Below are 25,166 nucleotides of genomic sequence, written 5' to 3'. Positions count from 1 at the left end.
CGGACGTGGTTGCGTACTTGTACATCCCGCAGAGCCAAACGAACGTCACGTTTTGGCAAGAGTTTTACTGCTTGTCGGAAATAGATCAAACACCGTATTTCTGGTCGCCACTCACCCTTAGGGCTGGAAAAAAAAATAAATATATATCAATATTATAAGTAGAAAAAAATCCCTCAGGAGAGATTCATGAGAGATCCAAAAGAAGTGGGACAACTTATGCATGGCGTGATAAATGTAAAATATCAAAAGATTCCGAGTCATCCACTTGCAATTCATTCTTTTTAGCAATCAAAACTTCAATCATGCACCTGATGAGTCGCTGAATGGAAACTCAACATTATCTTGTATCAAACCATCCAGCCTAATAATGGTATATGCTAGTAAAATCTAAATTACAAAATAAATCCACGTCATGATATTTATAAAAAATTGAGCAATTATCCAAAACTGGCGAGAAGGACCTTCTTATTATTTTATTGGGAGTTATAACATAAATTTCTTTCAGATACACCATAATTTATTTAGGTTAAAGTCTTCCTTCTATGCAAACTTTGCAATATTTTTGTTTTTTGGTCTTACATATACATAATTTATATAGACTTCGAATTCCACGGAGTAGGTCTTAAAAACGTTTTGATTTTGTCCCAGTTAGTGAAACAAATTCAGGGGACATTTTCCTAATATATGTAGAAATGAACAATAAAATTGAAAATTAAACCGATGCCCTCCCCCCACCCCCTGTCATTTAATCGGTCTCCGGAGGTAAAATTTACCCAGCAGCCAATTTTCGGTAATGCTGCTGTAAAATATTCGGTTCTCAAGGGTAATTTCACCCAGCAGCCTACGTTTCATTTTTGCTGCTGTTCCATAACAAGTACCTTTCACCTAGTAGCCAATTTTTCGGTATTGGCATGATACAAATAATACATCTGTAAATTCCTCTATCAAAAATTATATATTTTCACTAATATAAGGGCTGCATCTCCCTCAGATAACTTTTTAAATTCTCTACATTCTAATGTGCCTGTTCCAAGTACTAAGGAACCTCGTTCTTTTACATTCAGATTCTTTACTCTTTGTTTTTGGCATGTGTATGTGTCCTATAAGGAATTTGATGAATAATGGAAGATCCGTGATAGTCACCATTTTCAAGAAGCGTTGAAATATTATGTTGCACATTTATCTTTTGTGGACGGCCTTTGGATATCAAAATAAGGAATTGTAGTATGTTTGCCAATGAGACAACTATATGTATCCACCAAGACCAATTCATTTTCGTTTTTTTAGGGAATGAAAAGGGGGAGGTCATTTGATTCCTTTCCCCATTAAGAATTCTCCTTTTATTCAAATTCATGTCTTAAAATGGGCAAGGGGTTGTTATAGGGCACATACCAATACCAGAAATGGGTACACAAATCAAATCTTTAAAGTGAATAGATACTGTATACGATATATACTGACGCTTGTCCATCAAGTAAGGTCTTTATCTCGAGGTTTTATGAAACCTAATACTACTGTCTTATAAAATAATAAACTTTAAAGATTTTTCAACATTTTAACCAAATCAAAGGGCTTTTCACTATTCTTTTTTTTTTAATTCAATGTTGTAAGGTGGTATTTTGATTTATCTTAATGGTCACGGAGTGAGAAATCAAAACGTATTGATATAGTGGATTCTGGTTTAAAGGAAAAATGTCTTAAAGTAAAAAATAAACAACTCATCAATGCATGTATGAAAACAATAAAGTTCTTCCTGCGTGAACACAAGAGAAGCTTTAAACGTATTGACAATAGGGATTGAACACAAGTTATGAAGATTTTCCAGTAACCGTGTATTTTGGCAAAATACATATTGCATCAGTGAATTGGTCACACGTATAATTGTGCTCAACATCGAAAGATCAGCAACTGATTATTATTTTCATTATTATTTAGGGGGTGGGAATTGATCAAAAGGTAGTATATGCTGTACTTAGTGACATTTTAATTATATTGCATGTATGAAAACATCCAAGTGTTATTTATGACACCTATTTGTCTCAGTTGTCCAGTATTTTACATAAATTATGTTGTCGGGAAATGTAATCAACCCAGTCACAACCCAAGGTTGAAAATGACAACTTTAAATGTAAAATACAAAATAATGCTCGCAATTGAAAGGCTTTCTTCTACTTTTTCAACTGGCATAATTTTATTGGTCTTCTTGTCGAAATTGATTTGTTTTCTTTCTTTTTTTGGTATATGTTACATATATGTTACAAGACTAACCATCATAAAAGGAACTCTTATCATATTTGCGGACGAATAACGTTAGTGCATGTGCGATGACGAAAAATTGCATACACGTATTCTTTCTTCAAACTGTTAATTTTGCAGATGTGCAAAATAATAATATAACACGACACACAGTGCTGCAAACGTTAAAACATTTTCAAATAACATCAGTATTAAAAGACAGCACTTAAAGGTCCTTCAATAATTATCTTCGTCATAATACGTATAAAATGTTACCTCATGACGTTAATATTAGTCAACACTTAATTTTTCTCTATTGCACATGTAAACCATATTTTCATAAAATCGAGATGGCTTTTTTTTTCTTTATTGTTGTTACAGTATAAGAACCGTTCCAGTTTATTTTAACTTCAGGTTTTAAGTGTCGCACTTTCACCGATAAACTATTTTACTTTGCAATTATAACTATACTAGCTGCATTTGTCCTAAGTTAGGAACCTGATGTTCAGTGGTTGTCGTTTGTTGATGTGGTTCATAAGTGTTTCTCGTTTCTCGTTTTTTATATAGATTAGACCGTTGATTTTCCTGTTTGAATGGTTTTACACTAGTCATTTTTGGGGCCATTTGCCGTACTTTGACCTATAATGGTTTACTTTTATAAATTGTGACTTGGATGGAGAGTTGTCTCATTGGCACCCATACTAACTATATAACTGAAAAAAATACCCAGAATCGAAAATTTTTTAAAAAATTTATCATAAAGTAAGGGGAACATTATTTTTTTTATTATTGGATATTCTTCCAATTTTGAAATTTTACTTTTAAAGATACATATATATATATATCGGTTGTTTTTGTTTGTTTGTTTGTTTGTTATTTTTTTGGTGCAATTTTGACTGATCATTTCGACCAAGGAATTGTTACACAGTATAATGATTATCGTTTAGATATACAATTCTCTGTTTCGACACAGACAACACAAATGTCTATGGTGGTCTAAACATTAATTAGACTAAGTGATTTGTGCATTATAAGAGAATAACAAATTGATAAATGTGTCTTTTTTCAAGTACAAAAGACATAAATTAATTTATGTATCATAATAATGTGTCTTTATGCAATAATAGTGTCAGCCGTCACAAAAGTGTGAAGTTATTGCATAATTTGTTTCGTGTATCTTTGGTCGTTATTGAAACGCACGTGAAAAGGTTGCAGTCTTGTAATTGACTGCTCCATAGGCTTACATGCAAAACAGCTGATCTTTAAATTTTTTTTTTTAATAAAATGCTTCATAGAAATTTTGTTCATGTACATATCATGTATATTGTAATGTGAAATTGTGATTTAATGGGGGAAAAGTGCCTCATGCCACGAAGTGCTCATTTCACATGTTATGAAAACCTGAAGTCAATAGAAAATAAAAGTATATGGAGTAAATGAACATGGGACAAAATCGCACACAATACATAGAATATTTTTTTTTTTAAATATCAATGAACAGGGCTTTTATTCCTGTTCTTCATCTTGACAGTTGGTGTAGGGTCTTCAACAATGAACGAATCATTCATACCCAACAAAAAGGTCAGGACCGGGCCCCTAGCGTCGACTTAAGCCGTACCACTGATAAAAATAAACCACAGTTCACCTTCTTGCTCCCCACCCGCCTCGAAACTACTTTTTTCTTCTTTCTGTTTGCTATTTTTACTAGTCCATACCACTTCCAGTGAACATCATATCCTTCCAACTTTCTGGTTTGATACCCCAAACAAAGCTGAAACATTGTTTTACTTCTAAATAGATGTTTCAATTCAGCATAAACTTTTACTCAAACAACAAAATGAGCCCAGAAAACATGGACTATTTTATTGTAATACAAGACTGGTACCAAAACGAAGTTGTTAGGAAATTCGTCTGTAATTTTGTTTAATTGCTCCATGTCATCACAGATCCAGATTCAGATTCAATATTTTATTATAGTCTCACAACATACAAACATAAAATAAGATTCATAGAATAACACATAAAACAGTTAAAAAAAAATCCAATGTATGCATCAATCTTAAAAAGGATTTATGAGAGACTTTTAAGACAAAATATATACATATAAACATTTTTACACATTTTCATATGAAATTTACAATGTCCATCTATACTTCATGAATGTAAAGCATTTTGTTTCTTTTAAACTAGTGAACTAAAATACTGTTTTATCTCATCTTTCTCTCTCTCATACATTGATCTGCAGATCAGCTGTTTTGTCAGTCGTGAATGGTGATAGATTCTTTGGGAACAGACAATTGAATTTCTTCGGGGAGGGGGAGGGGGTCTTCTTTACTTAGTTAAAATTGATTTTCACACATGTACACAACTGATTTCTGCATTGTTCTGCATTTTGTTGGCAGAAGATTCATTTTAAACCTGTCTTGGAAAAAGTAATTTATTTTCAGTTATCATCAGGACAGAATAATAATTTCCAATTTCATCCTGACCCCCTCCCAATCAGATTATCAAATGGTCATCCCATCACTTTTCAGTAATATCTATAGATAGTTATTTTATACGAGTAACATTATCCATCGCGTAACTCAAGGTTATACAGGGCTAACACTTCAAATTTAATGTACTTCACCTGAAGTTAAGTCAATCAATGTAAGATGTGCAAATTATGGGTGACTGGTTTTTGTTCTTCCAGATGCGTAGATTGACCCTTAAATTCTAGTGAGACAAAGGAATTCAAGGACATTAACACAGCTTGGGTTGAATGATTCAAGGACAAAGCCCGTGTCCAAAAAGAATTAACCACATTTATTGATGCAAAAAAGTGTTTTTGTATGTTTAATTGACGTTCAGTGGCAAATATTTCATGCATTTTCAGTACAAGTAGACATCAACAGTTACTAGAGCAGTATGTAGGTTTTGAAATAAAAATGAAATACCACTGAATAGAGGATTTGTTGGATAGTGGCAGAAAAACTGCTCTGTAGCAAGCCACCTAGGCACTCCTCAATCATCTGTCGCAAGGTTTTTTTTACCAGACCAGCAGATAGCGTACCATACTCCCTACACGAGGCATCCGATTTAATGTCTAATACTGACAGGAAATATCTGTAAATGTATAATATCATGCCACAAAGCCGAGCAGACGCCACTCCTAGGAATGGGTTACTGCTGGACGGGATAATTCAAGGTTGCCATATCTCTATACCCTTTACCTCACCCTTGGTGTCATTTTTATAATGGATACAAATATGTTAACTTGTCATTTATAATGGAAGATTTCATTCGTGGAAGGTGTATCAAGTTATCTTTTTACAATGAGTTTTCAGACTTTAACATAGAGCATCAAATTTCACCTTTACATGTATATATGTTCCGGACCATATGAGTATTTGGACCATAAGCGTATGGTCATGACCATATGCGTACATACTCATATGGTCCGACCATACGCGCATGGTCCGGTTGATTAACACGATAAACTTTGAAAAGGTGTCCCATAAATTAAAGAGTTTCTAAAAATGAATGCTTTTCTTATTCAATCATATTGTAATCATTGTTACATGATTAATGAAATAAAGTGAATTTTACTTATAAGTAAAAATTACAGTAAATCATTTTTACTTGGTCATTATTGAGTTGTCCTTACATTTGTACAAAACGCAATATGTCGACTTATAACTTCAAGTTCAAGAAATATCTAAATGAACTGGAACTGTTAAACAAGAAGTCAATTGCTTAAGTCACAGAAACTTTGGTCATTGAAAACGGCTTTCTTTTTTATATTTATTTTGGTGTTTTTATTAAATCAAAGTTCTTCAATATTTCAAATTGTTTTTATTTATTTTTATGTGTTCTAGCTCCTATTATACGATCTTACAATAACAGAATAAAGAGCTTTGCATGAGCGCATGATACGCCAGTCGCGTTTTCAAAGAATAAAGTTCAATAACTCCTCAATGTCATATCAGAAATTTATATAAAAAAACTAAAGGGAGGTTATTTTAATAGGTATAAAACTGGAAAATCCACCCTTTTTTATGAATAAAATCTCATAACTTGGAAACGTAAAATCTAAAATTGATCAACAATCGAAAGGAAGCTTACGTCAATAGATATAAACAATTCACCAAAGTTTCGTGCAAATTGGTTAACTTGAGCGTTTTTGAGTTATTGTACGACATGTTGACGACGGACGGTATACCATAATACGTCCCGTAAACGGGCGTATAAAAATCATATGAATACAAGAAAGAACACAATAATTGAAGTAAACAAGTTGAGATTAGAAAAAATAAAAAATGTCCATGTCAAAAACGCCTGCGATTTCACTTACGAACGAAAATGTCGACAAGATAAAACGCTCTAGATTGATTCTTGCGAAACGCTCTAGATTGATTCTAGCGAAGGCAAGATAACAGATACACTAAGATTCAACAGGGACTTTCTAACGGTTAGTATAGAAAGTCCCTGGATTCAGACAATATGTAAGGATAAAGGAATTCAGCTAGTTACTTGTGTCGTTTGGGTTCGGATAATGAACTGTGTGCTCTTGCGAAGGAAGTTAGAATTTATTTGAAAAAATGCCCGTTAATAACCAAACGAGTATAATACTCATATGGTCCGACTATACCTGTAGTTGGAATCATTATTTCCATCTTAAGATTTTAAATGTCATGTTGTTAACTCTCGGTCTTTTCAAGTTACTCTTTTTATTGGTCTGCCGTCAATCAGTCAATTGACGGTTGGAGTCATAGCAACAACCGTTGCACAATGGTAGTTTGGATATTTCGTAAATAAAAAACGCGAAATGGCCGCATTTGGCTGCATGATCTTTGTATTCTCGCGTTTTTGCGCTATCCAATATCAATGGCTTAAACATGAAGTGACTGCATGTGACCATTTAAGAATATAATTTTGACATGGGAAGTCAACAGCTCTCTCTCTCTCTCTCTCTCTCTCTCTCTCTCTCTCTCTCTCTCTCTCTCTCTCTCTCTCTTTAGGAATGATTAATTCGATGAATATATGAATATGCAATAGAGTAGTTGGAAGAATACAATACATTACTTTATGTCGGCTACTTTTGTGTATTTTGACCAATAAACATTAAAGTGGATACCTTGTAACACGAAGAGCATGTCGATGTACAATTAACAATAATCTGTCATAAAACCCGTCCCCCCAATTAATCATGTCACGTACCTGACAGAAGAAGATAGTAACTGCAGCTGCGGGTCACAGAGAGTCAGTCTATCCTATAAATTTTTGACAGCGCTTCTTTAAATGATTTTTCTCTGACTTTATTTTTCTTTATGGTGTGTATTCATTGTAACAACAAGACGCCGTCCATGATGCTTCTGCTATTGATAACAATATCGGTTTTTGGAGTTACACAAACTCACGGCCAGTGTGAATTTTCTCCATTAAAAACTGAAATATCAGGTACGTTAATTTTTTTTTGTAGGAATAATTAATAAATTAATAATTGCATGCATCATTTTCAGAAATATATTTTAAATCTACATATTTGTGTTCACTGTAAAGCTATTTGCAATACGGGCGGCAAACAGTACCTTGAAAATGCCATGTAAATGAAGAAATTGTTCAATTTTCCAAACAGTTTATTGGTGATAATCGCTTGAATAAGTTCAATTTTTGTACATTATTTCTTCATCTTTTATTAGATGTTTCAAACCAGCCAGTTTTAACACAGTCAATGTTTTAATGAGTTTGTATAGTAGGCGAAGTTGTCCCTAGCCGGATTAGGTGATTATTATTAGGTCCTAGCTTTTTGGTCATATAGCTCTTCAACTGTTTCGGTTCTTTACCTCATTCGCTTTCAAATATTTGGCTTTGAGCGTTCCGGATGAAGTTAAATCCAGAAAAGCGCTAAGGACGCATAAAATCTATAAAGTATTGTTTTCATTTTTTATAATTATATACATAACACAAATATATGCAACAATGAAGGATGAAGTTTCAAAACATTTTTTCACTTCTCCTGGTTCCGTTTAATTCCAAGTGCTTTTTCTACAGACTTTTTCTTTCCGTTTTCATATAATTTTCTAAATAGGATTTTCGTAAGACATTAAATGCATTTAAGCCTTCAAAATGTTTGCAGACATAGACTGATAGATGAATAATTTTGCTCAGTTTCCTAGATACATTTTTACCTAGGTTGAATTTTGATTCATATGACTGCCGTAGGCGAACTACAGCTTAAGTGCAATTTATCTTTCTAATCTGGACAAACAAATATGTGTTATTTTGCCTTCAAAGCTTGACAATTTATGTGGACATTTATGGAAAGTATTTTTTTTTGTAACGTTTGAAAGTTTGTTAAAGAAATTATGAAATACTATATTTGTTTATCTCATAATTTATAAAACCAAAAAATAGACAGGTTAAGTAATTGTGTTCGCGTAATTGAACATTCGTGTCGTACGTGACGGAAGCATAATTCTTAAAACAGTTATTTAATTATTTTACCTATATCTTTGGGTCATATAGTGGTTTTAGATCATCTGTAAGTGGCTAAATCCCTTTAAGGCATTGTTGTATGAATTGCATCATAGAACATGAGTGTAAGATACAACTAATGGACAATACATGTCCGGGTAATATTAATAATTGAAATTTTCAATTAACATTTATAAAAGAAGAATTGGTGTTTTCGTTAATGAGCAGCAACAAATCTACACAAAAGATCAAAACATATCTAGAGGTCAATAGTAATGTATGGTGAATGTTAAATTGGCGTGGGACGTAGTAAAACATCATGATGGACCTATGATTCTTGGTCATTCAAAACAATTATCTAGCATAAAATAAGTCCAGAAATACTATGGACATCTTTTTACATAAAAATGATAGACTATGGTGAACCTTAAATCTTCAATAGGACACTTTCCCAAAAGTGTCGGATCGCGGCGTTGTGTGGTTGACTCTTCTTTGTACAACTTTTTTGTGCATTTTTTCTGTCTAAGAGGGGGTGCTTTAGCCTGTTTATTTATCGCAAAAAAATCGTTTTGGCCGCGAACTCTTTTTCATTCCTCGGTAAATAACTGAAGCAATCCCTAAAGTGTAGTAATAAGAACTTCTTTAATTACGTTCAGATGAAGAAATAGAAAGCTATTTTTATTTGATAGCAATTCTATATACCATTTCTAGAACGCTTTGTTAGTGTAGTTCTGTTTATAATTATGTACTATAGTCTGCATGAATCAAACAGTCCTTACGCAAATATAATTAGATTCATAAAGAACTAACTTTGTTCCTTTCGAAAAGATGAGAAATTTGGAAATCCCGTCGAGTCAGGATTTTTTGCACGAACCCCACAATACTTATTTTTTTGGCAACAATCTGTTTTTTTTCTTTCGTTCTTTCTAGAAATGCACTATATACTGATAAACGCTTAGACAGACTTTTTATTATACCCCATGACTGATTCAAAACACAAAATTACATCCGTCTAGAATTACAAAATTTCAAACCTCCCTTTAACTTCAAAACGTTTGGTGCCTTGCCATATAGTTCAATGCTAGCAATTGGCTTGTTCAAAAGTACATATCTTTAAAAGGTATTTTGTATAATGATGCACCATAGAATTAAAGCTAAATTGAATAATGGGAAAGAGCAGAAACATACGGGTTTTGTCTCGCCTGCGACGAAAGTCGCAGTATGTGAGACATAGGGATTACTAGGTGGCAGCGTTATAAACTATTTGTATTAAACTTTATATTTCAGAAGGTAGAAGACCTGGATGCTTCATAACTTGTATGCAGATACCTTGTGTTATGAAGTTTCCGTCCGTCATATGTCCATTGTCCTTGACCTCATTTTCATGGTTCGGCGACTTCTTAAAAACAAATTTTAGTTTTTTTTTTTGTTTGTCATGTGAATTTCTCACTTATTATGAGTTACTGTAATATAATAACTATATTTAGTACATGGGTTCCTTGCAATGTCTACATGTCCGCCAGACAGAGTTCATCTGATCTTGACCTCATTATATGGATCAGTGATCAAGGTTAAAATTACGTGATTAGGTCCGTTTCTCAGATACTATAAGCAGTAGGTCAACTATATGTAATGTATGGAATAATTGTAAAGGGTACATGTCAGTCTGGCAAGTTTCATCTTACCTTGACCTCATTTTCATGGTTCATCGGTCAATGTTTAGTTTTTGTGTTTTAGTCAGTTTTTCAAATACTATAAGCAGTAGGTCAACTAAATTTGTTGTATGGAATAATTGGAAGGTGAACATGTCTGTCTGGTAGGTATCATCTGACCTTGACCTTGTTTTCATGGTTCATTGGTCAATGTAAAGAGTTTGTGTTTTGGTCTGTTTTACAAACAGTATACGCAGTAAGTCAACTATATTTGGTGTATGAAATGATTGTAAGATGTACATGTCTGTCTGGCAGGTATAATCTAACAATGACCTCATTTTCATGGTTCATTGGTCAATGTTAAAGTTTTTGTGTGTTTTTGGTCTGTTTTTCAATTACTATATTTGGTGTATGGAATAATTGTAAGGTGGGCATGTCTGTCTGACAGGAATTATCTGACCTTGACCTCATTGCCATGGATATTTAAAAATGTTTAGTTTATGTGATACTTGTAGTAAAACCTTTATCTTTAAGACCTTCAACATAAAATCAATGGTCAGTAAAACAGGCGAGACATTTCAGCGTGTGCACTCTTGTTCAGTCTATGACGGGAGAAAAATAATTGGATCACAACTTAAACATGCTTTTTGGCTGCTACATATTTACAAATTCATCGCAGGAAAAATTCAGAGTACTTTGCTTAGATGAAGAGAATCAAATGCTAAACATTATTCATAATAAATATTTCAAACCGTGGTTTTTTTCAAAAGTTATATGACCTCTACCAGTTCGTAGTACGGTTGGTACGGTATGAAATCGGGGAAACCTCTAACAAGATGTGCCAATAAATGTAAGAGGAAGTACATTTCTCTATTGTATTATAAACACAAAACAATACAATGCATGTGTTGAAATGACATTAAGGATATACACTTCGTGTCATTAGTTAATTGAAAAAACCGAATAAAAACATACATTCTCAAAATATCTCGAGGGTAAATGTGTCCACATTCTTTAACATTTCTGTAGTCATTCATACACTGTACACTTTCATGCCTCAAGTTTCCGACCTTTTTATATTGAAAAAAAAAACTTCTTTTTTTTAAATAAATATGAAGATACAATGTACACAAACTTTCTAATATTCTTAGATACTTCAGACTATAAAAAATAAATAGTTGCAATAATAGACATTTAATGTTATTTTGCTAATGACTGCCATTTGTTTTTGTCTGTTGAAACATGTTTTACTATCAGTTTGATAAAACAGTCATAACAGTTAACAAATGACGATATAAAAATGACGATAAGGCTATATTAAGGATTTCACTGGTGTATATATGACTATCTAATCCTTTGTTAATTTCTTCGTATTTTCATTCATTTAAAAAAAAAAATCTATTTAATACAAATCTTTAACAAACACTTTCGTTCATTTTGTCTTCCATTAACATATGTTCAGTCATATAACATCTTTTAACGTATTTTTTTCTGAAATTATTCATTGAATATTGAATTCTGATAATTGATAGAACATCTCAAATATAGTGATTTTTTTTAAGCGTGATATATTTTAATGGGGATAAAAGCCTAAATCGCACGAATATTATAAAATGAGATGTTTGTGAGAAGAGGGACATGTTTGAAAGTCGCGTTTGAATGTTCTGTCGGGCTTCTTAATTTAGTTTTTATTATTTAGAACAATTTAAGGTGGATCATTTGTATATATTTCGTCAGATAGAATTTTCTTATACTTTACCAGAATGTAGATTTTTCCATTCTTTTTTTCAAAAATATAATAAAAAGTATTGGTCACCGTGCTATTTTTCAAGCTACAAGTCATGCAAAATTGGTCAATTTTGCGTAGATTGTTCATGAAAAAACACTTTTTTGTGAATAAAAAGAAATCTTTGAGATAGAATTTTGAAATAAAATATGAGAAGATAGGTTTAATATATGCTTTAAGAAAATAAAAAGAAAAAAATGTGTCACCAAACTTATTTTCTTGCTACAAGTAAAAATTGAAAATTTCTCTATCATTCCCGTACACAAATTTTACTATTTGAGTTATCTTCCCTTAAATGGCTAAGTTGATAATTTAATTCGAACAAACAAAAATAATAGGTACATGTATTTGATCAATCAGTCTGAATAATGCAATAAATCACTTATTCGTCTTTATTCAAACAGTCTAATCCATTAATTGCCAATCTGTCTCAAAATTGCAGATTTAAGCAAAGAACTAGACCTATTGTTAACTGCTTTTTTATAATCCAAAATAGCGGTATACGGTTAATCTACCTTAGAACTTTTGCTGAAAATCAAAATGCGGAAACGTAAAACGCCCGAAAAAAAACCTGTATGATACTGATTTCCTCGCGCACGACAGGCGTTTCGTTTGGGTCGTTGGGTATGCTGGTTAAGGGCGTTTTACGTTTCCGCATTTTGGCACTACGTTTCCGCATTAGAATTCCTACGTTTCCGCATTTTTATAGTACTCTTTTCCACATTGTTTTTACATTGATTTTGTTGAAGGTTATTTACGTTTCCGCATTTTAATTTTTAATGTATGCCTCTTCCGTTTGCCAGGCAAACCTGTTGCCTCCCTGCTCAGCAACGGGGAGGTGGAAGTAGGACTTCGAGCAGGACAAGTCTTTATGATTAAAATGAAACTATCAACTTAAAATGGTAAAAATCATACATGGTCATATATCAATTAAAAGTCTCAAAATACACTTTCTTAGATACCAGAAGTTCAAACACTGTGAACTTTTCGAAGAACAATGATATGCAAATGGCAATATTGACCGAAACCAAATAAGGACATGAAATTGAGTGTCCAAAAAATAAATCAAACATATGCAAATGAATATAAAAGATATAACCAAATACGGTATTCAACGCATATGAGGTGACTTTCCACATAGTGACTTTTGAAAAGTACTCACAATGTTAAATCTGAATATAATCTACCTGTTGGAGGAATTATATTATCATAATAAAATACAAATTAAGAAAAAATACTATAATACAATAAAGTCTTATATATTATTATTATTACCATTTTTTTACAGGTGAAATACAGGTACAAATGCGGAAAGGTGGTATCTAATTATTTCGGAAAAGTAATGCATGAAAATGCGGAAACGTGAAACTGAATTTTGCTTAAAATGCGGAAACGTAATACGCCCAAAACAACAGCAACAACAAATGAGTAGAAAAAAGGGAGAAAAAAAGGGCGTATTACGTTTCCGCATTTTTAGCAAAAATCCAGTTTGTTTGTTTATTCGAGTGTTTGTACTTTTTTATGGTAGAAAATTTTACTAAATTATGTTCCGAAACTTTTGATTTATTTAAACCATTTTTTATTTTAGCTTTTGGAACAAGAAGATCTTATTGTGAACATCCTGTGAGAGATGGAGTTAGTGTAGCTAAATTAAGAGTTTTACCCGATACCACTTTTAAAACCTTGGATTGCCATACATGTACATGCAATCAATATGGGATGCGTTGTTGTCCGTAAGTACGCTGCCATGTTGAAATGGATAAAATCAAATAAAACTTAAATGTTATTTCTGATATAGCAAATGCATTTACCACTATGCCGGTGTCGATGCTGGTCGACTGGTAGAACCATCTGCTCAGTAGACAATGATTTCGGTACCAGCACAACTTCAATACTAGTGGTACATTTGAATGGATCAGTTTTCAGTTTATAGATTAGATAATTGCAGTGAAACTAATTTAATGTTGTAACTCTCTCAGGCAAGGTATACCTATGACGACTATGGCTGTTACTATTTAGGCCCGTTTAATTTTTGATGTCCAGAAATAATTTACCCGAACTTATAGGCTCGAACGATCCTTATTAAGGTTCTCGTTGAAACAACACAATGCGCATTTAAATCTATGTATACCAGAAAAGATTTTTTTTTAATCTATTTTTTTAAGATATCAATCAAACCTACTTCTCTATTTATATTTTAGAAGCAACAAGGATCCACGATCATTACAGATACCAAGACATTGCAGAATTGTATTGGATGGCTGCATACCTACACCAGTTAGGAAATCAGATAACAAGACAGATTGTTATACTGCACAACCAGTTCAAGTTGTCCGTCAAAGCAGACAAAGAATAAACAGAGTATTAACCACTTTGGACCGAGTTCAGAGAATGCAGCGACAACAACAGGCCCGTGGTGGCGAAGCCCCAGAAGGTCCTACTCCGAATGAGGTTATAATGATGATGGCATTATCAGGAGCACTAGAGAATCCGTACAACCCTGTCGGAACATCTGGTGGAATGTATGGACCTCCTTTCGATAATTCAATGATGCCATTTTTAATGCTAGGAATGATGGGATCTTAATGGGTTTCGGAAAATAGTATTTTATAAAATTACCGGTTTTGTTCTATATAAAGTTTTAGTACTACCTTTTTTATGCCGGTTGCCTAAAATGATATTCAGTGCGCGTGTTAATTTCTTGTATAGGACAAATAACTTTCGCAATAAATATTACCAGTGAGGAATATTTTAATTTTGTTTAGGTTATAAAAAATGTTGATATTTAGGTATTATCTGTCTTCAGAACAATTTGAATTAGTCAATGAAGATTTTTTTTTTCAATTGACGGCATTCAATATTATAAATATCCAGCTATCATATGGTAGAGAGTATTTTACTCATTGTGACCATCAGTGTTGAGTATAGATTAAAGTTGTTCAAACTCCGTATGTAATAACATGTGTAATAACAAAGATAGATAACTAGCGTGTATATGCCCGGTAAATAGTAATTGAGCTTACCTAAAACAAATACTACAATAATCAAGTATTTCAAAAAGTCGCATGACTACTTTAGCATGAGTAATTAGTGTTTTTTAAGCTGTTTAATGTAAATGCTCGGTGTTCCATCATTATATATATAACGTTAATATTCATGCAAATAATCCGGTTTATACGTTTAGACTATGATACCATATTTTGTGCTGTATTTTTTTTCGATTATTTTTTAATAAATATTTGAAATTTGTCATAAGTTGGTTAGTGTTTGTTTTTCATAGCCAGAATACAGGTCTGATATTAATTATCAGAACTAAAAATCAATACCTTTCTCTCATTGTCAGAGTAGATGTAACCTCACTAGGTTAAACCATCAATTTTCAACAAATGTCATAATATTTAGAAATTGAATATTATCATTAGTCAATAAAGATTTTAAACATGTTTTTTTTAAGCGGTTATGGAGTTAATACGGTATAGCTATTTCTCATTGCTGAACGAAGTACGGTGACCTATAGTTGCTTATCCAAGTCGTTTGGACTAACATTTGGTGTTTCGCATGAATATAAACATATTCCCCAAAAAGTTAACGATTGTACCATCATCCAGAAAGGCATAATCATTGCGGATGTATTGGGTCTGGGAGAACATGATTTATTTTTAGTCGTAATTGGCGTTGAGCTAGCTTTCAGTTACTTCGAGTACTCTTAGATCAGTTCTTTGCGTCTTAGTTCGCTGTTAACAAGTAGTTGTTTCTTTTGGGGGTTTTTTGGTGCATCGTGGCAATTTAAACTTATTTTTACAGTTTGTTGTTATGTTGTGCTGTTACACCATTTTCCCAGGAAAAGGTGAGTGTTGGGCGCTCACAAACATTTATAGCGTAAGGGCTATACAAGAAAAGGCATTATCGAGTAAAAAGAATGTAAACTAAATGACATAATTTTGAAATAAAAATATGAGAACATAACGCTGATAAAATGCTTTTACAAATTTAAAAGAAAAAAATGGGGTCACCGCACATTTTTTCTTGCTATTAAACAAAATAGAAAAAAATCTATAAACTCATCTGTAAGATTAGATTATCTGAATTTCCTGATAAAGCTAAGTTAATAAATGTGTTTAAAAAAAAAAAACAAAAAAGAAATTCTGTATATTTGTTAAAACAGTGGTTGTTATAAGATATAATAATATATTTTCTTCATTAAAAGAGAAGTCTTACTTATGAGTTGCATTACTGCCTCGAAATTTACTTCTTATTTCATTAAAAAAATAAAGTCCTATCATTTTCTGCTATCTGCGACTTCAGATTGCGGAAGACCAAAATTTTTGCTAAATAGGGTAATTTGTACCAGGCAACCAACTGACTGAACAGTGACAGCAACTGGTCAGGTTACGATTACCATTTTAATAAAAGAATTATAAACATCGACCATACTACATCTAGGTCAAGAGCCTCATTTCTATTTCAAAAGTGGTCCTTTTGGCGACAATTGATTGGCTATATGTCATGCATCACGTGTACTACTATTCAACTGACAAATAATCTATCCATATCAAAGAAATCTATGATCAAGTGGAAGTACAGTAAGCAGATAAATGCATGTTTATACTTCATGGACAGTGATCTGAATGACACAATTCACTGTAAAACCCACTGGTTCAGCAGTCATATCGCTTAAATTTCATACCTTGCGAAATAAAAGTCAACTCTAATGCCGTCTACTTTTTAAGGAACACACAGTATAATGAATTACAAAAAAAACCAGCTCAACTATATAGATGTGTCAGTTACATATACCGCCTCGGTGGGCTCGTGTTAGCGTGTTCGCCTCGAATGCGGGAGTTCGTGGGTTGGGTTTAAAATTGATGTTTGCTGCTTTGTCGCTGAGCACGCGGCATTAAGGAGTAAGGTCAAAGACTGGTCGGCTCGGAGTCAGAATAACGTGTCTGGCTAAGGTGACATGTCTTCCTGCAGACTAGTACCTTGTGAACTAGCATGTTAAAAATCCCGATTATCATTATCTAGTACACAAAGTAGGGTTAATATTCATGTTGCATTCAAATGTTCTTGTCTTGAATATGCATTAAATTTGCCGCTCGACGTTCAGCAGCCATTCATATCATCGTCTGTATATAAAGACGTATTTATGTTTATGAAATATTGCCAAGTGAAGTATTCATTCGCATAAATTTTACAGATGAAAGAAATAATAAGAGACACTTTGTTTTTTATCTTCTGTTCACTTGACCCCAATACGTATATACTCTTTGCACTCATAGATCAAATAGCGCACTTTAACACAATATCTGATTCAACGACCCTGTCATGTAACCCATTGTCTGACATAGTGTCGACAGGAGACATACTTTATGTTTTGATGGTTGCAACTGGTGAAAATTATGACAATCTCTGGGAATGTGTATCATATTTAAATGCGGTAAATAGTTTTATAAAAAAAAGACCCGTTTAAAAAAGATCGGTTTGAATGTCGCTGATCGTTTTGTACTTCCTAACAGGATCTCCTTTGATCTGGGTCAGATAAAAGACCTTGTTTTAGGACTAGTACGTGCTTTTTAAAAGTTCACGTGGTTTGAAGATAACCTAGATTTAAGTATATAAAGTCTGTGGATCAGACAATATGTATCAGAGAAAATTGAGTGTTGGTTCATGAATGTGCCGTAAGAGTCTACGTGATTTCAAAATATGCTTATTTAACATTTAATAAACATTGGAATAGAACTTGAAACCGTTTCCGGATCTATTTGTTTCTAGCGGCAATGTTAAGAAATAAAAAAGTAACTAGTGATTTTGCGTAATGCATCTAGAAAGCAAGTACTTTCCATGTGCCTACTGTTTCACAATAAATAAATAAGTGTGTTTTGTGCTCTTCGGGTGCTAAATATTTAACAGTAAATAAAGTGTTTCGCTTACGCTTTTATAAACAAGCCGGTTTTTACAGGAAATGCGTTGCTCACATTGAAGTTGCGGTAAAAATCAGCTCTAAAAGGTAAAGTTAATTTAAGGTCAAGGAACAGTAAATGGGCTATGTCACAGATTTTGGTAAAAATTGCATACAACTTGATCTCGTTGAACTATAAGTGAAAATCGAAAAAAAATACAATTATGCATTTATTCTCTGAAATATTACTGACTGAACTGTTTTCAAAATAGGTGAACACTTGTTTAGAAAGCACATACAATCGGATAAAAAAGTTCTTGAATTTCCAATTTTAAATTTATAGATTTAAACAAAAAATGAAGGCGAAGAGCTGACCAAAAAGGGCCTAAAAGTAATAGCCAAATCCATCTAAGGTCAAAGATGCATGAGGGAGTTGAATCCTTAGTTTCTTGGTCTTTTCTACATTTATAAATGGACAATTTTAGAAAGGTTTGTCATAGATCATGTCAGTACCGAAGTCAGGTCAGTACCGAAGTACTGACTACTGAGCTAACTGATCCAAGTATTTTTTAAATAACGAAATTCTTGACTGTTTAGATAATTGTGCGTTTTTACCTTATAACAGAATTTTACATAACTTTTAGCTACAAACGATATGATACCAACCAACATTTGTGTTCCCTGAATAGTTTTAATAAAATAGAAATTAGCAAAGTTTAGAAAATTATACATTTGACAAGGCTCGTTATATCTAGTGTGTTTCATAACAATCAAAATCCAGAAATTCGGGGAAGCCGCAAAATATCCCTGAGTATCCCTGATATTGTTACGACAAATTTGTCTCTGAAATTCATAAAGACAAACATCAACCCAGAGAAAAGTTTTGAGAACACAATTTTGATAAAATGTATGCGGTATCTTTAACTACAATAAACATTGTTCAGGGATAGGCAATCATAGTAGAGGGAGAGCCTGGCAAAAGAACAGCTCGTTCATTATGGTTCCAACTAAGCAGGAAAGATTCCTTGCATCACCCATCTTTCCTTCATTAATCCCTCCCAAACAACCCCTTAAAAATTGCAAATCCAAGGAATATTAGTAAATAAAATCCACTAAAATTGGAAATCCAAGAAATATTAGGAAATACTAGGAGGAATTATAAACTCATAATTGAAAGGGCATTAGCTGCCAAATTCATTTAAACATATTTTATTAATATCATACTTAAAAGTATATCAGAATTTAAAAAGTTCCATAGGAAACAATAAGCAACCCATGGAATCGTTATGAAGTATGAACATTTTGGGACTGTACGCCATCTAATTAACCATCGACCTCCCAAAAAGTGACGATAGGCACATGAGATCAAAATAAATATAAACAGATATATATGGAAGAGCGCGAGTATAACGACGGTTGTCCTAGTTCTGTTTATATTCATATGTAAATAATCAGGTACATCGTCGTTTTACTTGGAAGTTGTATCAGAAAAATGTTCGAAGGCTGAATTAGTTAACGAAATCGATTCTCAAGCTTCACTTTTTCCAGCTAACATACTTTTCAATAACTAAACATGTTGAATACATACGCAAACAATCTCCAAATAAAGCCAAGCAAAGCATGCGTAGAGATGAAAATGAGCTCGAATTATTGTCTTGCAAGTCAATGATGTATCACTGATTTTGATAAAATTTAACAAAAATGACTACTGAAAAAGCAATAAATCGTTTCTTGTAAATGCTTCAAGCATTTCAACAAACTTTTTTTTTTATTTTCAACCTATACTGTCAAGCTCATAGCTGAATATTTATAAACGTTGAAAATAATTTTGAGGTCAAACTCTAATTCATATCTAAATTGACATGATTAGAATTAGTGTTTCATCTTTTATCATAAGCTCGATGTACACGTATGTAATATTGATAATTGCTCAAAGTCCAGCAATCAATGTTTGCAGTTCGATGGTCTATATTTACTATTACAGATATAATTTTACGTCAAACCATTGCAGATCGCATAAAGAGTTCAAGGTTAGAACACATTCCACGTTCTAGAATTTTATCAAATAAACTTTTCAACGTCAAGTGACTACAATTTCTATTATTATAGGGTGAAGGTTATAGTAAGTGGGAAAAGGGGGTAGTTCTGAGATTAAATGAGCTTTTTTCAAAAGGTTTTTGTATTAGATACACCCTGAGGGCGTTAGCCCGAATGGGTGAATCTAATTTACACCAAGATATCATTGTCAATGCCGAATGTTAGTTTTCAATAATTTAGAAGGAGGAGGTCGTTCAGTGATTTGACCATATGTTATTGAAAAGCATGATAAATGCATAGTATCCAATTTTATATAACATGTTTAACGACATCTTGGTGTAAAAAATATTGAAATGTAAGATACTTTTATAAACTATAATATGTCCAATTAAGTTGTATGATGTTTGTTTGACTCGTTTTACTTGGTATTTTGATGTGATGATTATATTTTGTATTATTGTTTTAACAATGTTATATGATTATTTTTAAGATATTTTTAAATAAAATTCATGTAACTCTTTGTACTTGTACCCCCCCCCCCCCCCCCCCCAAAGAGAAACACACTAAAAAAATCCTTACAACACATACCATACAAAGCACAAAATTTACAAAGCAAACTTTCTTCAAAGTTGGAACCGTCATCCGTCCGAAGTACTTTGTGTGCGAACTTTAACTTTGAGAGCTTAAAAGTATATTCACGTATCATGTCTGTAATGTAGTTCAAGGTTGAACAAAAATACTTTATTATATAACTTTTTGTACAATACAATTTAAAAAATGAAGTTTGAATCGTAACGATGGTATCTCCATTATAATTCTCAACTTTTACGCTTGTTTAAGCTCGACCATGTTCATCAAGATTTATATTTTAACAAAGCCTTTTGTCTGTTAACAAAAAGGCGCTAGAGCAAAACATATATAGAGGAATATACGTCGTGCAAAAATATAATCTCTTGATATTTGATGTAATGGCTATGGTTAGTAAAAATAATTCAGTTATGAGTCGCTGGTTATTTTCATCCGACCTCAACTGTTCGCTAAGGATTGATTAAGACAATACGACAATGTCAAAATTGTAGATAAATATGTTATCTGATAAAAGGTACCGTACAGCATCAACAATACCTTTAATGCCAATAACACAAAAATAAACTTCATATGAAAATAATGCATTACATAGTAATTAATATACCATAACAAGACAAAAAGAGAAAGACAAATTCAGTGTTCATTTGCAAAGTGCTGCGAGAATTTGTCTAGGTGGGACAAATGATCGTCTGCCATGTAATACCTGGCGGTTGTCAACCATCACTACGTCGTGTTTCTTCCACATAAAATCAATAGCTAGCTCATTTAGAACATTTTCCAGTGTTGTCATGACATCAGGATTCATGGGTGATCCATCTCCAAATGTAATTGATGTTTCTGGAGAATTTCTGCTGTCCTTCCAACCACGGTATACAGCTATCACAGAATTAAACCATGTCATTTTTCCCGTGCGTTTGTCTTCCCTTATTGCTGGGAGAACATCTGTTACTGTTCTTAGACAGCCATCTGAAAGCCACTCAATGCTACCGACTAACTCAAGTGCTTTCTTTTCGGCTTCTTCCTTGTTCGTTGTCCCGTAAGTAGATTGCCACATTCTACCTATGGGTGACGTAGGATCGTCTCCGTTCGGAAGAACCCGTGTATACTTGACACCGAGTTCCAAAAGTTTATTTACAAATGGTTCGTTTAATTTTAACATTTGTTGATAAACTAGATTAGATAAAACAAGTGGTGTCTGACCTCCGTCTGGTGGACTGATATTACAAAAGAAAAATAAAACATTCGGGAACGTCGGTACTTGGGCCATTTCATGGTGAAAGGGAATAAGCATTTCCGGTGGGGCTTCGTTTGATGTAAATACGTCGCCGACCACTAACTTTCTTGGAGCTGCTCCACCGACATAAGGCAGTGCTTCATAACCAAACGCTTTGACGAACTTGTCAAACATTTCGGGGTTTTCTATTGGAAAGCCGCGGAATAAGACAGCGCCATATTTTATCAGACATGATTCGACATATTCTCTGTTATTTTCAACCAAGTAACATGTCTTGTTAATGTCAGCAAGATCAGAGCTGTCAGCAGGTGAAACAATGTAAGGAAACACTTCCCCGCTAAACACTTTCTGTTGTGGTTCTGGAAGTTTTACCTCAATTATTTGGCTGGCCATTTACCTGAGTGAGGGAAACAAAATAAACATCAATATATACTCAACATGAACGTCTCCTTTACTATATTAAGATATTGAAATATTACATTTTAATAACAATAATTTTCGGCACCAAAGAACAGATCTGAAACATTGTCATTCAAACTGATGAGTGGATAGCTGTATACTATTGAAAATTAAAAAAAACCAAACTGAACGGTCAAAACACACAGGGGCTTTGAAGTTTTATACAATAAAACACCCTAAAGTCACTTACACATTATGTCTCAATGACACCATCTATTTTAACTGTTAGTTACGTATTTGTGCTAAGAAATGCCAGCAAAGTTCAAATATATTAGACATCTAAAGCAAAAGTGAGATTTGTCTATGGTCACAAAAGTACCCAGTATGATTGATTGATTGTTGGTTGCTTAACGTCCATTGGCAAATATTTCATGCATATCAGGACGAGACCAAGTATGAGAGTTGGAATGAAAATTCTATTGAGATTTACATCTACAGAGAAAAGTAATCTGCAAACGATCTTTATTTGTATATAAACTCGTATATTACAGTTAGCAACCTTATAATGCAAAATAAATACAAAAGTAAAATTGGCATATAAGTTACCATCCAGAATGAGGCTTTTCATAAAGTCTTTTACCTAAAGATACTGAAACCCAAAGAAAATGAGATGGTTCGAGCATTCCATCATTATATATTTATGTATTAATTCATATATTTGATACCGCAGAGTCTATTTTGACTTCCGTAGTATCCCAGATTTGAATTTACAGAGGAATAAAACTCAAGAAATTACCAATATGATTTCTATTTTTAAGTTTTACGGTTGAGATTCCGAACAACTATTTGAATACTTGTCTGATATGTGTCTTTGTTCTACATCACATGTAATGTAGGCTTTGTCAGTCTTGGTAACTTTCAGTAAATGGTTCACCTTCATATCGTACCCCAAATACAGCGAACTCTGTATGTGTCACTTGATTAAGTAGCACTGGTTCTTCACTGCTACACGTGAACTGTTAGTCTCTCAAAGCATCATCTGTTAAGCCATCAGTGTTTCGCCATTTGCCACCATTATATTGCTGTTTCAAGTTTAGTTTGTAAGTAAAAGTAGTTTATGGTTTTATTTTTTCCCGTACTTATAATAGAGTCAAACAGGCACTAATATTTTAGATAGGTTCTGATCGTTTCTGGAAAAAGGTATAGTCGAAAAGTATCGGTTCAACTAATTCGTAACGAATTAGTTAACCGTGAGAGAGATGACAGTAAAACATTTTAATAGTGTCAATTTCAGTCTTTTTTCCACATAGCTCTGCTTGGGGCACATTTTTGTTAATGATGTCCGTTGTAGTGAAAAAGAGATGAAAGATACCAAAGGGACATTCAAACTTAAAATCGAAATTAAACTGACAACGCCATAGAAAAAAAACCCCAAAAGACCAAAAGTATACAAAACAAACATGAATATGCACACGCGTGTATATGAACGACATACAATGGGGTAGAAACTGATATATTCACCATTTTTATGGATCCTACTTAAAAAAAGTCGATTTCAAATAAAAAAAAAGTATAGATATCAAGCAGACTTCAAGTCTGGAAATAATCTTGATTTCAATATAAAAATAAGAAGATGTGGTATGATTGCCAATGAGTCAACTCTCCACAAAAGACCAAATGACACAGACATTAACATCTATAGGTCAAGTTTACTGGGATATATTAAATGCAAGCACTCGCTGTAAAATGAGTCGGAAGATACCAAGGAAGGGGACAATTAGAAATCATAAGTCGAAGAAAAATCGACAATATCATGACAAAAAAACGACATAAAAAACAAACAGTTTAGAAAACACTTACAGAAAACTAAAGATTGAAAAACACGAACCCCAGCAAAAACAGGGGGTAATTTCATGTGCTCCGAAAGGGTAACCAAATCCATCTCTACATATGATTGTACAATGGGTTAATTTTGAGTGGGAATACATCATCAATTCAATTGAACTTAAAACTCATAAATTTAACAGGACGCTTTTAGTTTTATTGATGAAAATGTTTTGTATGCATTTTGCTGCGTTTAAATACAAAAATACTACGGCCATTAATAAGGAACACTAAATATCTAACCATTGCAAATATCAATCGACCTAAGTCATATCCTATTTCATTAGTTCAGGTAGCCACCATTGGATAGAAAGAGGAGTGGATCATTTTCTTCGATAAAATATAATCTCCTGTTTGCATCACCAGTACATTTTGTAAACTTAATTAAGTAATTACTCGTATGTAAAAGCTTATATCACTACCAGGAACACGAAAAAGTCTAAAACAATCAAATTGACGACACAGGACAAAAGGAAACCACATCACATAAAAACTTGTCTGCTGTAAGTATAGGAACTGAGACTGTGTAACGATCGAACGATTCGTGATGACCAATGCTATAAACAAAGTGTTCATATACCGGTCTCTAGTGAGACATCGTGCTGGTTTAGTAATCTCGATTGTTTTGTAACCTGGAATCCTGATGAAATATTTTCGATTTTGCAAGCTTCAATTCAAATATATAGCTACATTCGAACCGGAAGTCCGCTTACGGTATTGAGAATATTATGTCAGGATCCCAGTTTTGTCTTATGATGGATTGTGTTGTTGGCAAATCTTTAATTTTGTTCACTACTTGGTTGTGGGCTCTTAACGACTTACAGTTTGATTTAAACATGTCTGTCATATTGAATAGACACTTGTTTATTAAATGAAGTCCGTGTGTTGACCTATATATCATGCCTTTCTGGTTTTTTTAACTCTTTGGGTTAATTGCTTCCTATTGACGATACCAAAATGTAAACCGTAAACCCTTGCTTTGGATAGTATTATTTT

General features: G+C 33.1%; 2 protein-coding genes across 2 annotated transcripts; one reads left to right on the top strand and one right to left on the bottom strand.

Moving 5' to 3' along the window:
- The first annotated feature begins 7,473 nt into the window (after positions 1-7,473).
- LOC127729183 (uncharacterized) lies at positions 7,474-15,384 on the top strand. Its single transcript, XM_052236873.1, has 3 exons — positions 7,474-7,674; positions 13,718-13,862; positions 14,331-15,384. The coding sequence occupies exons 1-3, from the start codon at positions 7,545-7,547 to the stop codon at positions 14,713-14,715; spliced, it is 660 nt and encodes a 219-aa protein (XP_052092833.1). The 5' UTR covers positions 7,474-7,544; the 3' UTR covers positions 14,716-15,384.
- A 5,400-nt stretch (positions 15,385-20,784) lies between these two features.
- LOC127728861 (uncharacterized) lies at positions 20,785-22,280 on the bottom strand. The gene has a single exon (XM_052236454.1). It carries the CDS (start codon positions 22,278-22,280, stop codon positions 21,294-21,296), a length of 987 nt encoding a protein of 328 aa, XP_052092414.1. The 3' UTR covers positions 20,785-21,293.
- Between the last annotated feature and the right edge of the window lie 2,886 nt (positions 22,281-25,166).

Source organism: Mytilus californianus, unplaced genomic scaffold (genome assembly GCF_021869535.1).
Source record: "Mytilus californianus isolate M0D057914Y unplaced genomic scaffold, xbMytCali1.0.p SCAF_2, whole genome shotgun sequence".
Classification (NCBI taxonomy): domain Eukaryota; kingdom Metazoa; phylum Mollusca; class Bivalvia; order Mytilida; family Mytilidae; genus Mytilus; species Mytilus californianus.
Note: the sequence above shows the minus strand (reverse complement) of the source record. Positions and strands in the feature narration are given on the sequence as shown.